The 18410-nt window shown below is 37.1% G+C and overlaps 1 protein-coding gene and 1 long non-coding RNA gene across 4 annotated transcripts in view; one reads left to right on the top strand and one right to left on the bottom strand.

Annotated features, from left to right (window-relative positions):
* LOC135206173 (glutamate receptor ionotropic, kainate glr-3-like) overlaps positions 1-17539 on the bottom strand; it is a 42897-nt gene extending 25358 nt beyond the window's left edge. Inside the window, exons 1-2 of the mRNA XM_064237813.1 lie at positions 15766-17539; positions 14527-14780 (exon numbers count right to left, since the gene is read on the bottom strand). Of these exons, the coding sequence (XP_064093883.1) occupies positions 14527-14780; positions 15766-15910 (399 nt within the window). The 5' untranslated portion in view covers positions 15911-17539. The remainder of the gene's footprint in view (positions 1-14526; positions 14781-15765) is intronic.
* LOC135221946 (uncharacterized) overlaps positions 1-18410 on the top strand; it is a 407988-nt gene that overhangs the window by 163762 nt on the left and 225816 nt on the right. The window lies entirely within an intron of this gene.

Below are 18410 nucleotides of genomic sequence, written 5' to 3'. Positions count from 1 at the left end.
AGGCTGCTAATGGCTGCAAATATTTTAAAACAAAGGTATATAATTGCTCCCAGGTATATGTGAAATATATTTGAGCTCCTTTCATGGAACAAAACTCATACTGCAGGTTATAATGTAGGTCATATTATCCATGAAATTGCTCCGAATGATGGTCAACTAGTTCTGACAAAAAGAAAAAAAAAAAAAAAACTAACTGACACGACTATCAGTAACAGAAATCCAGCAACATTTCTGAATCGCATGTGGATTGACGATAACCTCGATCGTTAGCAACCTCGATGTGAAAAAAGTAAGTCCATGTAATAAAAGAGCTCTTACTTATAATGTAAGACTACCGTATAACAATGAGTAACAGGCATGCTGTGACATCAAGTGAAGGTAAAGGCGCTCAGTATTTATCGTAGGCAGTATAGGTAAAATTTATAAGCGTGCATAAATCCCTGGAATTTTCGTCATCGAAGTCGAAACGCACTGTGCATCGTATTGACAAGGTTTTGGTCGAAGTGGGCACGAAGCGGATATCAAATTAAGGTAGCAGATCAATGAGAATAGCAGATTGTGTTGACGAAGGCTTACAAGGGATTCAGAGCCGATGGAACACGATTTTTCGGCAACACCTTTTTATCAAAGCATCTGATAAAGGGGAAAGTTGGCGAGTATTGTTTTATAACCGTACCTAATTTTTGCAAGCATTATTTAGTGCATACTACTGAAGTCCAATTGTTCTGGTATTTATTAGAGTAAAATATGTTTCCCGTTCCAAAATCATCAAAATCGCAGGTAATATTTTTGAACACACTAGTGACGATAACCTATGACGTCGTGAGGCTCCACCCACAGCGAAGAGAAGTTGACATATGGGGATCACGTCTCTTCACTGTGGCTCTGCCGACGACATATTCGCTAATGAACATTAGCACCCATCCTAGGCTTCAGCTATATCTGATGGCGAGCAGGATTTGTCATCGTTCCACAGCAGTTGTTGGGACAAGGGCCAGAAGAGACCAGGTCTACCCAACTGAGTAGAGTCGCCTCCTGTCTGGGGTAACTACGTATGCGATGACATATCTTAGAGATTACCTGCTCATCACGGCAATTCACCTGCTGACGCAATAAGTAGGTAGACAAAGCTCCGCCTATATGGGGGATTCTGGGGGAAAATGAGCAGACCTCTTTCTCTTGGCCTTGGTTTGGGACTAAGTTGTTAGATTGAAATTCTTCCATTTACTTGATATTGGTATTGTTTCCATTTTACAAATAATTCAGTGTATGTAATTCATCTACATAATGAGCCAGTCTATAGCTTATTGTTAGATCTACATCTATTCAGGGCGGGAATACAAAAAGACAAGCCGTTTTGTTTTACCTCAGGTTTTGCTGCAGCAAGAAATGAGTGTTGCCAAATAACTTTAATAATAATAATAATAATAATAATTATTATAATAATAATAATAATTATTATTATAATAATAATAATAATAATAATAATAATAATAACAAAAAATTAAGGTAGAAAACAAGTGAAGTCAATGAAATAATGGGCATAATACACACCACCAGTATCACAGAAACAAATAACTTGGCATATGCAGGAGCAAGATTAGTAGCAGAGCAGAACTGATGGGGATTCGAACACCAACACCACCAGCACAACCAACCCAACAGAAACCAAAACAGCAACCTCCTTGGAAAAGGCGCCTGGAAAAGCAAATTATGGTGATGAGATCTGACTTGAGTAAACTGAAAGAGATGGCAGAAAAAAGGCTAAGAAGCAAGAAAACAAGGGAGGAACTCAACGAGAAATACAAAGTACAAGAGAGGGGACTAAACAACACAATAGAAGATGTAAAACAGAGGCTTAAGGCCAAAGCACATAAGATCCAGCGGTACATGAACAGGAATAAGGGATACCAACAGAACAAACTATTCGGAACCCACCAGAAAAGACTATACAGCCAACTAAGAGGGGAAGACAACCACCCAGAAATTCCTGAAGCCGAACCAAGTAAGAGACTGGGAAAACATATGGAGCAATCCGGTATCACACAACAAACATGCAACATGGCTCCAGGAAGTCAAGGAAGAAGAAACAGGGAGAATAAAACAAAGATTCACAGAGATCACGACAGACACAGTCAGACACCAACTAAAGAAAATGCCAAACTGGAAAGCCCCAGGTCCCGATGAAGTCCATGGATACTGGCTCAAGAACTTCAAGGCCCTTCACCCACGAATAACAGAACAACTCCAGCATTGTATCTCAAATCACCATGCACCCAAATGGATGACCACAGGAAGAACATCCTTAGTACAAAAAGACAAGAGTAAGGGAAATATAGCCAGTAACTACAGGCCGATCACCTGCCTACCAATAATGTGGAAGTTACTAACAGGTATCATCAGTGAAAGGCTATACAACTACCTAGAGGAGACAAACACCATCCCCCACCAACAGAAAGGCTGTAGAAGGAAGTGTAGGGGCACAAAAGACCAGCTCCTGATAGACAAAATGGTAATGAAGAACAGTAGGAGAAGGAAAACCAACCTAAGCATGGCATGGATAGACTATAAGAAAGCCTTCGACATGATACCACAAACATGGCTAATAGAATGCCTGAAAATATATGGGGCAGAGGAAAACACCATCAGCTTCCTCAAAAATACAATGCGCAACTGGAATACAATACTTACAAGCTCTGGAATAAGACTAGCAGAGGTTAATATCAGGAGAGGGATCTTCCAGGGCGACTCACTGTCCCCACTACTCTTCGTAGTAGCCATGATTCACATGACAAAAGCCCTACAGAAGATGGATGCCGGGTACCAACTCAAGAAAAGAGGCAACAGAATCAACCATCTGATGTTCATGGACGACATCAAGCTGTATGGTAAGAGCATCAAGGAAATAGATACCCTAATCCAGACTGTAAGGATTGTATCTGGGGACATCAGGATGGAGTTTGGAATAGAAAAATGCGCCTTAGTCAACATACAAAAAGGCAAAGTAACGAGAACTGAAGGGATAAAGCTACCAGATGGGAGCAACATCAAACACATAGATGAGACAGGATACAAATACCTGGGAATAATGGAAGGAGGGGATATAAAACACCAAGAGATGAAGGACACGATCAGGAAAGAATATATGCAGAGACTCAAGGCGATACTCAAGTCAAAACTCAATGCCGGAAATATGATAAAAGCCATAAACACATGGGCAGTGCCAGTAATCAGATACAGCGCAGGAATAGTGGAATGGACGAAGGCAGAACTCCGCAGCATAGATCAGAAAACCAGGAAACATATGACAATACACAAAGCACTACACTCAAGGGCAAATACGGACAGACTATACATAACACGAAAGGAAGGAGGGAGAGGACTACTAAGTATAGAGGACTGCGTCAACATCGAAAACAGAGCACTGGGGCAATATCTGAAAACCAGTGAAGACGAGTGGCTAAAGAGTGCATGGGAAGAAGGACTAATAAAAGTAGACGAAGACCCAGAAATATACAGAGACAGGAGAATGACAGACAGAACAGAGGACTGGCACAACAAACCAATGCACGGACAATACATGAGACAGACAAAGGAACTAGCCAGCGATGACACATGGCAATGGCTACAGAGGGAAGAGCTAAAGAAGGAAACTGAAGGAATGATAACAGCGGCACAAGATCAGGCCCTAAGAACCAGATATGTTCAAAGAACGATAGACGGAAATAACATCTCTCCCATATGTAGGAAGTGCAATACGAAAAATGAAACCATAAACCACATAACAAGCGAATGCCCGGCACTTGCACAGAACCAGTACAAAAAGAGGCATGATTCAGTGGCAAAAGCCCTCCACTGGAGCCTGTGCAAGAAACATCAGCTACCTTGCAGTAATAAGTGGTACGAGCACCAACCTGAGGGAGTGATAGAAAACGATCAGGCAAAGATCCTCTGGGACTATGGTATCAGAACGGATAGGGTGATACGTGCAAACAGACCAGACGTGACGTTGATTGACAAAGTCAAGAAGAAAGTATCACTCATTGATGTCGCAATACCATGGGACACCAGAGTTGAAGAGAAAGAGAGGGAAAAAATGGATAAGTATCAAGATCTGAAAATAGAAATAAGAAGGATATGGGATATGCCAGTGGAAATCGTACCCATAATCATAGGGGCACTAGGCTTGATCCCAAGATCCCTGAAAAGGAATCTAGAAAAACTAGAGGCTGAAGTAGCTCCAGGACTCATGCAGAAGAGTGTGATCCTAGAAACGGCACACATAGTAAGAAAAGTGATGGACTCCTAAGGAGGCAGGATGCAACCCGGAACCCCACACTATAAATACCACCCAGTCGAATTGGAGGACTGTGGTAGAACAAAAAAAAAAAAAAATAATAATAATAATAATAATAATATCCTTTCGGCTCAGGGCCATGTACATGGAATATACGAAATACAGACAGTAACATACACAATCTAGATACATGAGACAACATGATGAAAAAATGAATAATCGGCACGTATCCACAAAATAGCTGAGGTAGCATAAAAGATAGTAATCATAATACTGGTAATAACAGTAATAATATTGGTGAAAAAAACAATCCATTGAGAGTTATAACAGTTAGTGCACAGATTATATAACTTAAATTTCAACTAGAGACCATAGGTTGTTACAGTAGTCAGGTCCAGAGGGCTAAATACGAAAATTGAATGTAAAAAAAAAAAAACTTTTAACTTGATAGTATTCACAGTAATAATGAAAAAGTAAAATATCAGCAATAAAAATAATAATAATGACAGAATCTGCAGATGACATCTTGCCAATACAGAGATTAACTCCTTTAGGGGACAAAGGCCTCATTTTCCAATCTTTCCCACAGTTTAGATCTTCTTGCTTCACTCCATGGGATGCTTTGTATGAGCGAGTTGCTGCTGTTTCTCACTCGTGTTACCAGACTGGACATTGTTCGCCTTACAATGATTTTTAAATTGTCCGGGTGGTTGAACATCTGTGTGGCGGGGAGTGTTTGTGAGGCGTCTCAAAATGTCATTGTGCACAACAGTGATATGTCTCATGGTTGGTCTCTCGGGTATAGTTCGTCCAGAGGGAACACCCATAGATACTGTAGCAGTACGAGCGGAAGAGCAACAGTTTCACGTTTCGGTGACAAAAGGCAAACCTTGGAATCATGTTGCCAGTTGCACATAGTTTACGACGCCTCTGTCCAATGTCTACCGTATCTTTTAATTATCGATTCACCCTATAGTAATTCTTGCCACGGGCCTTCTCGCTTGTATACAAAGTGGCAACAGTACCACAAACGCAGTCTTGCAAAAACGGAGACAATTCCATATTCTGCAGGCCATTATCGAATTTGTTGAAGCCTAGACTGTTAGTAACTCACTGCCTACCAGGTGGATGGGCAGAGGCTCATGACGTCATATGTTTACGTCACGAATGGTTTTTTGGATCCTTCTCTGTGTTTATTCGGTTCCGGCATCGGCGACTTCATTTTATTCTATAAATGTTAAAACTATCGAACTTGGAACTGAATGAGACTCGCAAAAATTAGGTACGGTTATAAAATATACACTCGCCAACTTTCACCTATTATCCGATGCTTTGATAAAAAGGTGTTGCCGAAAAAACGTATTTCACCGGCTCTGAATCCCTTAGTAACTTAGTAGGTAATACATTCTCACAGCTTAATTAAAGAACAGAGGTACATTGGTCGATATACATTTTGTTTACATTTGCCATTCATGGGGAAAATAACTGGACTGGCAAAGTCGTTGAATAAGTACCTGTAGCTCCCATCCCTCTTCCATCCTTCACGTACGGTGAATAATTGTATAAAGACCAAAATGGTATATATAGGTACTTGGACAATAAGACCTTACTTTTCGTTTAAGGGAATTCTTCTAAACGTTTCCAAAATACATAAAATTGTTCACTTGAATCTGACAAGCAGCTTGAATATATATAGCACTTAGGCGCTTATAGTTGTCGATTATTGGACTCGCATGTACGGTACTGTAGCACCTTCCTCCTACCTTCCAACAAACAATCGTTGCGGGAAATGATAGCTGTCATGTCTTACATACCTTGACAAAACAAAACGACAGGTTGTATGTCACACTTATAATATGATAAAGCCTATTAGATGTTCGGCCTTATTTACGGAGGTTTCTGTTATTAATCTACAGCAGTGGACGAGATTTATAGCATTATGAAAAAATAAATCTATTCGTAATTGTCATTTCCTTCAGAAATCGAAGCAGAGTCGTTTCCTCGATCTGTTTTGTTAGTGATTTTATTTAGTTATATTCCTTGTCTTGAGTGCTAGGCGTGTCCCACTGATGGCATTGCGGTACCCGGCAATTTTTTGTAGTCACACCGAGCTATGGGAAAAGTGAAGCCCTAACTAGTGATTTTGTCTCTCTTGGCACGAGAAAAGTCTGGCACTTATTCTCATCACTATTGCCAGACAAAGCGAGAAAGGGGATGGGCACAGCCAAGAATGACAGAGATACAGTGAATCTTTAGACAGTCATTACAGTGCGCGCTGCAAGGGCTAATTCATTCATTAGTGGGTGTGTCACCCATGTATGGTCCTTCGAAAAGATCGTTAGAAGAATTAATGAGAGGTGCGCAAAGTGGCCTGCTACAGAAACGCGCGCTCGCGTGTGTGTGTGTGTGTGTGTGTGTGTGTTAGTTAGTGATCGCCTGAGCGTAAAAAATTAGTTAACAGTTAATGAATCGTCATATATATTTTGCTATCCGTTTTGTTATTCTTACTAATTTGTCAAAGGCGTCACTATCCCTTATGAAAATGAATGGCCACTCATAAAATTTCAATGCTAATTATAGTAAGGACAAAAAATGGCCATAATGATTATAATAATCTTATGTGTTCTTTATTATTGTTGATAGAGTAGCATTCATATTGGAATATTGGAAGTTCTCAAATTTTTTGTTCCGCCAGGTCCTCGTGAACACTAAGCACGGGGCCACTTTGAGGTCGTTGTTGTTTGTTTTTTCTTCGATCGATTTTCATCCTTTTTGTCAAGATGCACTGACGCTGCCAGAACAGCATTATTGCCATGCTCACTTCGTTTTAAGACAATTGTCCTTATTACCAAACAAAGAATCTTGAATAACATTGAAAAGATTAGTTTTGAAGCCTTGTGAGATTAACAGCTAATAGTACGTGAGAGAAATTGCCACATGAGAGCTCAGGGACTGTGTTGCATTTATTTATTAGTAATGCATATCATAGCGTATACACTGGCCATAAACAACCGCATGGACAGTGTGTTGAGAATTCACTCTTGATATTTTCATTTACTTCCACATCTAAGGATTACTTGCTTTGCCGTTGTGTTTCTCTGGACGATGAAATTAAGCCTCGCCTGTTGTTAGAATCCCTTGTGCATTCTCAGTACCTCGCAATTGTAATTTACTGGGGGATGGGATTGGATCATTACTCAGGCTTCTATAGTAAATAACGTATTGTCGTTCGGACAAAACCCCAGCAAGTCACTGTTTTTTTGCCGTCGTCGTAGTAGTAAGATTAAGCCAGTCTTGTGCTGGCACGGGCTCCTCCATTTCAGCAGCCCGTAAAAAAAAAAAAAAAAAAAAAAAAAAAAAAAAAAAAAAAAAGTTCGGTATCCAGTGGATGTAGGTTTTCCATTAGCTTGTCTTTCCTTCATCGTCTCTCGGGTCTACCTACTTTCGCCCTCCATCCACCATAACCCCGTCGTGGTACTCTACCCTGCAAAATATTTACGACAGGCCCAACCCACTGCAGGCTTTGGTATTTTATGTAGATTTTTATGGACGTATGAAAGGTACTCCAGGAAAAACTACGCCGAGCAAATGTACTTCGGCATAAATACAAAGGGAGATAGTATTCACTCAAATGATATTATAGTGGTGGAAATGGACTAGGTAAAATATCACTGCATTAATGACCACCTGTAAGATGGTTTGCTCATTTCTTCGAAAAACCTTCTTGTAAATTATAAGTCTGTACGGCCTTGCTGTAGCCGCTTCCCGTTACACAACAGCATTTGATTGTGTACCCTGCAATTCTCAGGATATCATATTTATTTATCCGTTGCATAAACATCCAGTAGGTATTATTATTATTGGGGTAACAAATCCACAACTGATGAACATGTTAGCGTCTTATTTAGATCAAATTGAAAGAAAATATACATAATTTAGGGGTTGTGTCTCCTCCTGTGACGATTCGTGTGATAACGTAATTTTGACATAGTTTTATTATTAAATATTTTAAAAAATTGCATATTATATATATATATATATATCTATATATATAATATTATATATAGATATATATTATATATATATATATATATATACATGGCTATTAAGTTGTTAAAAAAAACTTCCGCAGACAATAATTCTGACAACTTAAGAAGTGTAAAACAGGGGAAATAGATAACTATAAACGGAAACAAGGCATGATCCGATCTCCAGCTAACTCGGGACGCGTGCAAGACTTTCCACGGACGCATGCGTTGCAAACATTATATTCCTAATTTAACGTGGAGTGGTCTTCGTAATTAATATTCATAATTAGTACTACTCATAATAACAACAAGGATAAAATAAAAAGGACACAAATTAAGCACGTTCATATATTCTCAGTTGTAAGTGGAGACAAAATGATCGAACGGAAATATAGACTCTAATTTCAGTACATCAAATGAATTAAAACGTGCTAAAATCTGCGAACAGATAGCCTGTTGTTTCACCAACGAAAATGAAAAACTAATTTATTAGAGATATTTTTTCTGTACTGTTTAGTATACACATTGTTAATTTTTTACATTTTGATTCTGATAAATAAATCATAAATATCCTGTCCTAAGATTCCTGTACTTCAACTCAACGCGAAACTCCTTTTTCAGACCATTTTAGACATTTCCTACCATCCCAACAACAACAACAACAACAACAAAGTAGTTTGTAGTCTTACTCCCCGAGTAAGCGAAAAAAACATATGATTCTCTGGAAAGCTACTAGCATGGACTAACCATTTAGGCGCAGGCATTAATACCGATATTGGAAGCTTCCTGCTATAATAGAGGTTTGGAAAGAGGGCCTAACCCTTTATCTTAGAAAGATGGTCCAAATTACCATTGTTGGGGAGAAGGAACCCATCCATTCAAGCATTTTTGTTTGAAGGGGACGCTTCCACGGCACATGCAGGTTTCGTTTCGATGTTCTACGAATCTGTCGAATTGATAGGCGCAAAGTTCGTTTAATGTGAACAATAATATAATAATATTAATATTATTTTCCCGAAACAAGAGTCTGATGTAGTACATACATTGAGAGATTCTCGGAAGTACAGCGGTTTCTTAAAATAACGGAAAGATGCGGAGTAAAGGTTATGTTGATTGGTCTGTTCAAACTGACATCGTAACAGGAAAGATTATAAGACCAATAAAGGTTTGTTTGTGTTTTAGACGTTGTAGCTATTTACCCGAAAGATGACTGGATTTATTCTTGCGGCCTCATTGGGATATACGAGACTATGGTAACTCTGAATATAGTTCTCTCTCGGTATTACTGACCAGAGTGGCAGAAGTTGCCTGCTGCTAATAAGCAAAATACTCTTGGATGCATGCGTTACCAAACTTACGTACAAAATTATTCTGTTGAAATCACAACTCAAGGGAAAAAGAGTTACGGGTAACAAAACAAAGAAACGTATTGAAATTATAATTACCGAAATCAGATATAACTGCGCAAAATAGAGAGAGAGAGAGAGAGAGAGAGAGAGAGGAGAGAGAGAGAGAGAGAGAGAGAGAGAGAGAGAGAGAGAGAGAGAGAGAGAGAGCTTATAATAGATCCAAATAACCAATTCAAAATCGTAATCTAGGAAGTGCAGTTTACCTGCAGGAATAACGTCATTTTTTACTCCCGGTCCTCAATTGATAGTGTGAGTAATAGCATACCATTAACGTTTAAACAACCTTTCTTTTCAGATGTCAAAGAAACACCTATGCATTACATTTCCCGAAGTTTTGACTGACGAGCTTGCTCGTCACTTATTTTTTCTAATTTTACCATTATTTCACTTTTTTATGTGGTGGAGGATAATTGCTCATACATAAGGTATCAAAAGGCTCAAATTGAGTTTTCCAGTTACGTGTGTGATGATGCAGAATAGAAAGTTTGCTTTTTTTCTTTTTGTATGATTGAAGTTCGCGTAGTCTGATCGAATTAGTGTACAGTCAAATGGTAAAGTATCTTTATTTTTCCGAATAGAAACAGTGATTCTTAAAATATTAATTTGTCCTGGTACAATTTTTCTCTCGTCGTTCCTCCTTCCTCTTTTATATATATATATATATATATATATATATATATATATATATATATAGATATATATATATATATATACTAGCTCAACAGGCTGGCATTGACCGGGAAAACTTAGAGTAAAAGCCGATAAATCTCTCTCTCTCTCTCTCTCTCTCTCTCTCTCTCTCTCTCTCTCTCTCTCTCTCTCTCTCCTCTCCTCTTTCCTGTTAAGATAGTTGTTTCAAACGTATCCCAGTATTCTTACAATTTTATATTTTATCCCTTCTCTCACAAGGACTGGACTATTCTCCTATCTGGTGACTTCAACTTTCCTTTCGTAGAATGGAAAGAACGAATAGGAGACTGTGGTTGTACTTATACATATAAAAAAGAGAGTAATAGTAGTGCAGAAGATAAGAGGCAATTTGAAAAGCTATTAGATATGCTACTAGAATACAACATTCAACAAATAAATCACCTGCCAACAAGAAAGGAAAATACTTTAGACCTAGTATTTGTGAACGAGATGAATTATGTTAAAGAAATTATAGTTTATAATGCGAGTATTTCAGATCATAATGTCATAGAATTAACAGTTCATTCCAAAGCAAGTGAAAATAGAGATAAGCAAGAAATGAAAAAGTGGGAAGGATATGGAAAATACAACTTCTACAGTAAAAATATAAAATGGTCAGAAATTAATGAAGAATTAAACAAAGATTGGGATAACATTTTCGTAAGTGATGACATAAGGGTAAATACGGAGATATTATATAAAATATTGGAGAAAATAGTGGATAAATATATACCGAAGAAGAAAAGTAAACATCAGTCATGCATACCAAGAGACAGAAGGATCTTGTTCCAGAAAATCAGAAAGTGGAAAAAAGGTCTTGCAAAAGAAAAAAATGCATGGAAAGTTATAGAACTAAAAAGTAAGATAGAAAATGCAGAACAAAAGATTATACAATCAAAAGAAAATGAAAAACGGGACTTGGAAGAAAAAACCCTATTAAATATCAAGCAAAACCCCAAACTATTATACTCATATGCGAAGAAGATGAATAAAAGAAGAATAGAAATAGGCCCTCTGAGAATTGAAGGGAGATTAACGAATGAAAAAAAGGAAATTTGCAACATACTGGCAGAACGATATAAGAGAGAATTCACCCCTAGAATAGATAATGAAGATAATGATATAGAAGTAAGGGACGAAAATAGTGAATATTTAGCTGACATAGAAATTAATGAAGCTGATATTGTGCAGGCAATTAATGAAATTAAAAATGGAGCTGCTGCAGGGCCGGATGGAGTCCCTGCTATTTTGTTAAAGAAAGTAGTTCATTCTATCGCAAAGCCACTTGCAATATTATTAAGACAAAGTGTAGATACAGGCAAGATTTATGATGAGCACAAATTAGCATATATCACCCCTACTTTCAAAAGTGGATCAAGACTAGAGGCAAGTAATTATAGGCCTGTGAGTCTAACATCACATATTATGAAAGTGTATGAAAGGGTAATGAAGAAAAATATTATGAAACATTTAATAAAAAATAATTTGTTTAATATAGGACAACACGGTTTCGTACCCGGAAAAAGTACACAAACCCAACTGTTAGTCCACCGTGAGAACATATTCAAAAATATGAAAAGCGGAAATGAAACAGATGTGGTTTATCTAGACTTTGCAAAGCTTTTGACAAAGTAGACCATAATATATTAGCAAAGAAAATTAGAAAACACAATATCGTAGATAAAGTAGGAAGATGGTTAAAAGAATTTTTACACAACAGAAAACAAATAGTTATTGCAAACGATGAGAAATCGGATGAAACCAAGGTAATATCCGGTGTGCCACAAGGTACGGTGCTAGCTGCAATATTGTTTGTTATTATGATTGAAGACATAGACAGTAATGTTAAGGATTCGGTAGTGAGTAGTTTCGCTGATGACACAAGAATAAGTAGAGAAATTACTTGTGATGAAGATAGGAACGCTCTACAAAGAGACCTTAACAAAGTATATGATTGGGCAGAGGTAAATAGGATGGTATTTAACTCTGATAAATTTGAATCAATAAATTATGGAGACAGAGAAGGAAAGCTATATGCATATAGGGGACCTAATAATGAGACAATCACAAATAAGGAAGCAGTTAAAGACCTTGGTGTGATGATGAATAGGAACATGTTATGCAATGATCAAATAGCCATTCTGTTGGCAAAATGTAAAGCAAAAATGGGAATGTTGTTACGGCACTTCAAAACAAGAAAAGCTGAACACATGATTATGCTTTATAAAACATATGTTCGTAGTCCACTTGAATATTGCAATATGATATGGTACCCACACTATCAAAAGGATATTGCACAAATAGAGAGTGTACAAAGGTCCTTTACAGCTAGAATAGAAGAAGTTAAGGACCTAGACTACTGGGAAAGACTACAATCCTTAAAATTATATAGTCTAGAAAGGAGAAGAGAACGCTACATGATAATTCAGGCATGGAAACAGATAGAAGGAATAACAGAAAATATCATGGAACTAAAAATATCAGAAAGAGCAAGCAGAGGTAGATTAATAGTGCCCAAAACTATACCAGGAAAAATAAGGAAAGCACACAGAACATTAATCCACTACGCACCAGCATCGATAATGCAGTGTCTATTCAATGCGTTGCCAGCTCATCTGAGGAATATATCAGGAGTGAGCGTAGATGTGTTTAAGAATAAGCTCGACAAATATCTAAACTGCATCCTAGACCATCCAAGATTGGAAGATGCAAAATATACCGGAAGATGTACTAGCAACTCTCTGGTAGACATTAGAGGCGCCTCACACTGAGGGACCTGGGGCAACCCGAACGAACTGTAAGGTCTGTAAGGTCTAAGGTCTCTCCTCCTTAATACCACTTTATTCTCATTTTCACTCTATCCCTTTCCTGTTAAGATAGTTGCTTCAGTTACATTGCCCAGCATTTTTGACAGTTTGTATTTCACCCCTTCTCACTCCCCCATTCCTATCAGGGCTGAACTTGGATTTGAAGGACATGGGAGTGTCACTAATCATCTCGGCAACCTGGAAAACTATGGATTAGACACTGCTGTCTGTCATTTTTGGTTATTTTTGCATATAGTTACACACACATCACACACACACACACACACACACACACACACACATATATATATATATATATATATATATATATATACACATATATATATGTGTGTGTGAGTGTGTGTGTGTGTGTAGTATATATAATCATAAATTTACTCATTCTTCCAAAAAAAGACACAATAGATGATTTTGTGCATTACCTCGCTTTTGCCAAACTTACATATATAAATACACACATATATTAAATATGTGTTTAGTGTATATATGTATGTCTATTACACACTAGTATTTCCTGTAACACAGATGATTTCACAGAAAGCAAGAATATATTCCCTGTTACAGTCCTTTTAGCTCATAATTGCTAAAATAACCATATGAGGCCCATGACCACAGAAAGCTCATCAGCAGCACGTCAGATGCCTGAAAACTGCCTTATTGCGTAACATGTAATGCCAGCATATTATATATATATATATATATATATATATATATATATATATATATATATATATATATATATATATATTATATATATATATATATATATATATATATATATATTATATATATATATATATATATATATATATATATATATATATATATATATATATATATATATATATATACACACTTTTATGCCGGCAATAACGTAGTTTTTAGGCATTTGACTTGCTGCTGGTGAGCTTTCTGTTATCATGGACCTTATGCCTATTTTAGCAATGATGACTGTGACATGTAATATATTCTTGCTTTCACTGAAATCATCTGTGTTACAGGAGATGTTAGTGTGTAATAGACACACATATACAAAACACACATTTAATATATAGGTGTGTGTATATGTAAGTTTGGCGAATGCGAGGTAACGCACGATATCATCTATTGCGCCTTTTTTCTGAAGATTGAGTAAGTTTACGGTGCAATGTAAGGCAAATTCAAAGAATGATATTAGAAGTGACTTGATATCGGTATATTTAATGTTTCAGTACCGAACTTGCAAACAGTATTGTTGCGATTGAAATCTAGTGCAGACCACGGGGAAGGTTCCTTACCTTTTGAAACGTGTGGAGTTGTTCTGCGGTATAGAATTCATGCACGATAAGGTGACTATGGTAGAGGCTTCGCAGCCAAAGAGCTGGAGATTCACCGGGATGAGTGTGCTCCATAATATCCGTTGACCCGTTGTTTTTCTGCAGGCTATTCTGCATAGGGATCACGGACACGTAGGCCGTCCTTACTTGGCTTAAAAACCTCGCTGTCCAGATGCTATGTCCTTGGTTGTGGCCTCGTCCCAGTTTTGATTCGTCTGCAAAAGAAGGGTAGCGCATATTTATTTACATCGGGTCTGTATTTTGGCTGCGTAGCTACTATGCCATTTTAGCTGTCGAGTTATCAGCATCTTTTATATTTCTAGTAAAATCTAGTAATTTAGAAACTTTTATATCACTGTGTTTTTCATATTTTTTTGAATATCTTGTTTGGAGAATTTTTTCATATTCGATAAAAATAAACTTAACGGTAGCTAAGGAAAGAAGTGGCTAAAACAAATTGTACTTCATAGCTGGTGATTATGATCCTGCCAAGTAAAACATTTAACCTAACGTATAGGAGAGATAAACTAAAACTCTTTCTATATAAAAAACACATTGCCGTCATGCGATCTTCAAGATTGTGCTTAATCAAGGGCCAATTCATTATATTTTCCTTGCAATTAGTTACGAGGTCAAAACCTGGCATGGCCGCCTGGAAGTCTACAAGAACTAAACTGCTTGCGTTACATGACATCCCAATTATAATTCATCGACACAAGATCATTAGGATTCAGTGACTGTTGAATGTAACGGTAAATGGTGTAACAATTATAAGAAAAACTGTCATCTCAACATTCAAATCAAAGATGCAAGTCTGCGAAAGAGGACACCCTACTGAACAAAGTTGTCAAGAAAAAGGCGCATGCTGTTAGCAGTAATTCAGCTTATTGTTTTATCATTAATGAGAAGTTAGTCTGTGAGCAATAATGTAATACGCTAATCAAGTGGCTTACTAAGCAAGCGGTAGAAAGTAGGTTAGTCATGCAGAATGAACAGTGTTGAACACGAAAAGCTTCTATGACAGCTTTAAAAAAAGTTATTATTATAGGCTTATTTATTTAAAGGTCCTGTTTATGATAACCTTTACACAAAGTGGTTTTGCTATATTTAAGAAACAACGAACTAGTATGACCCGTAATCCACCAAAAGAGGGATTATGACAGTTTCTATTTAATCAGTGACTGATTTTCCAACTCTTACCAGTGACGATGGATATGTGCTGGAAATTATAGAACTCTGCAAAAGACAAGGCGAGGGAGACTTCCAAGCCCTTTCTTTCATCTCTCCCACCGTACACAGACGCTCCACTGAGCCAAAGCAGCATTGCACAGTTGATGAGGCGCATTTTTATAACGGTTGCACTATGGAATGTAAATCCCGGGCGTCATTGTTTTCCATTTCAGTGTATAACTCCGAGTGAATTTGGATAATCTCTTCTTCACAGTTCCCTGATATTATTGTAGAATAAAATTTCTTTTAAATGGATCCGAGACTTTGCCTGTAAAATGTTGCAAACTGGTTTAGAGAGTGATTAACAAGCGCATAAAAGATATTCATGCGCAAAAATACTAACATGAATTTATATAAATAACAGTTCATGTACTTTAGATTTCGAAAAAGAGAATGCACTTGAAGTATCTCCCGCAAGAACTCAAGAGGAATTAGACACAGATAACCAGTTAGTCACAGTATCAAAAGAATAAACTTGCGATCACCCTTATTAATTAATTCAATCATATGTGGAGAAGCGAATGATATGCAAGCTGCTTCCATGAAGCTCGGCGCGACACTGGCGGTGTGACCATCGCTGGATAATGATCCTACCGACCTGACGGTGTACAACACCCTTCTTCATAGGTTCTCCTCATAGATGATTCAAGACTTTCCGACATTTCATTGTCGGCAAAGGGAAGAACAAGGCAAAAGTTGTTCATGAGCATTCTTACTTGCATTCAAGTAATTGATTCATCCCTGTTAGTTTTAGAAAAATAAGACATTTTCATTTTTCATATAGAAAGTTTCGTTGTTCTTCCTGCCTGTCTGCCTTCTGTTCTGTTATACTTAGTTCACCGCTTGTCACATCGTGCCGTAGTATTTAGTGATGTTCCTCGATGTGAGTGTGGCTCAATTCGTCCAAACGTGCTTTTGTGGGCGAGAGCCTTATGAACTAAAGAAGTAGAGTGAATCATTATGTTATTGCTTTTCCAACTTGTGCCTTACTGCGCCCTTGTACCTTTGAAAACCCTAATTTAAAATATAAAGCTACAAAATCATGCAAGTGTCTTAGTAAATCGTATTGAATAGTGTCCAGTGAATAATAGAAATGTTCTTTTTTATATATTCCTAGGCTCTAGTTAAATTCTTATTGAAAAAGATGAGAAATGCCATGGTTGATGGAATGACAGCTATATTCATTCCCATTGATACTGCTCCGTGCTCTTTTTTTTTTTTTTTTTTTTTTTTTTTTGCTGTCTTAGATTAAATATGGAAAATCAGTTGAAAATACAACTTTTCGATTGATACTGCATTATTTTGAATGATCGTCGTAATTTAGTCTTGACGAAAGATCCTCTGCGCTATATGTTCTTCCCTCAAACCTTCAGTGGCTTTTTGATGTTATGGCCCAAATTGGATAGAATAACCAGTTGACTAATCCTCCTCCAAAATGCGAAACTTCTAATGAGCCAGGACATTCTTAGCGAGAAAAGCTGTTAGCAGCTTTTCATTCGAAGTAATTTTATGAGAGTTCATAGAAAGGGAAAATATCACAGTCTACAGATCAGAAGTAAATAAAAATAGAAGCTATAAAAAGCATCTAGAAATGGAGAATATAGTTCTTACTCCTTAATCTCTCCAGGAATTGTAAAAGCCTTTGCTGACACCGGGAGAAAAAATGACCTGTCATTTAGATACTGCGATCATGAGCCATTAGTGGGCCCGAAATATTCCCTCTTTCCATTTAGTAAGCACCGTACACTCAGTCTTATCCTCGAAAGGGTGATGCGAAATGGGCTGCTGTAAATATTTCAGAGGCCTTCATTCACTTGCGTAGTTCTTGCCGATCGAGGTGTCGAAGGGAATAGAATACATGAATTTTGTCACTTCTGATATTTGCTGCACTTAAGTATTATTTCGTTTGATGGGTCGATGGTAGGTGTTGTGGAGGAAGTTTATAGAATTGAGCATTTCGAAAATGAATTTTTTTTTTGTATCTATATCTGTGACCACTAGAAATGGCTTTTTCGTGCCCTCTGACCTCAAAGCAATATGTAGTCAAGTTCATTTACCGAGTAGAAAACTAAAGACTTAATATTTTGACAATCTAAAATAGTTAGGGCTGTAGGCAACAGCAAAAAACGCTGATTAAAAACAACGTCAAATACCAGTCAGCTACAGTCCAAAGTTGAAGGTTACAATAGATAAAATGCAGAAGCAACTAAAGCTGCTCCGTAAAATATAATACAGCAGCAGTGTAACTTTTGTAGTTCGATTTATGTGCCGTCATATATCTGAAGCGTGTATCTTACTTACATGACTAAAAATCGTACACAGTTAACAGGTTCGTGTATTGTAATACACATGCTCAATATTTTTCAGTAATAGAAATGACAAAAATACCTCTGAACAAAATTTTCGTTTGAAATACACAACTCAAGGTCAGTCATTTTAACAAAAGCGAAAATATTCGGCACCGCTTCTGTGAGCCACTATGTCCGAAACTTCGGTTTGAATACTGGTATATATGTGTATATGTATATATATATAATATAATATATATATATATATATATATATATATATATATATATATATATATATATATATATATATGTATGTATGTATATA

This window comes from Macrobrachium nipponense, chromosome 11 (assembly GCF_015104395.2).
Source record: "Macrobrachium nipponense isolate FS-2020 chromosome 11, ASM1510439v2, whole genome shotgun sequence".
NCBI classification, from domain to species: Eukaryota; Metazoa; Arthropoda; class Malacostraca; order Decapoda; family Palaemonidae; genus Macrobrachium; species Macrobrachium nipponense.
This window is presented reverse-complemented; position numbering and strand designations above follow the sequence as displayed.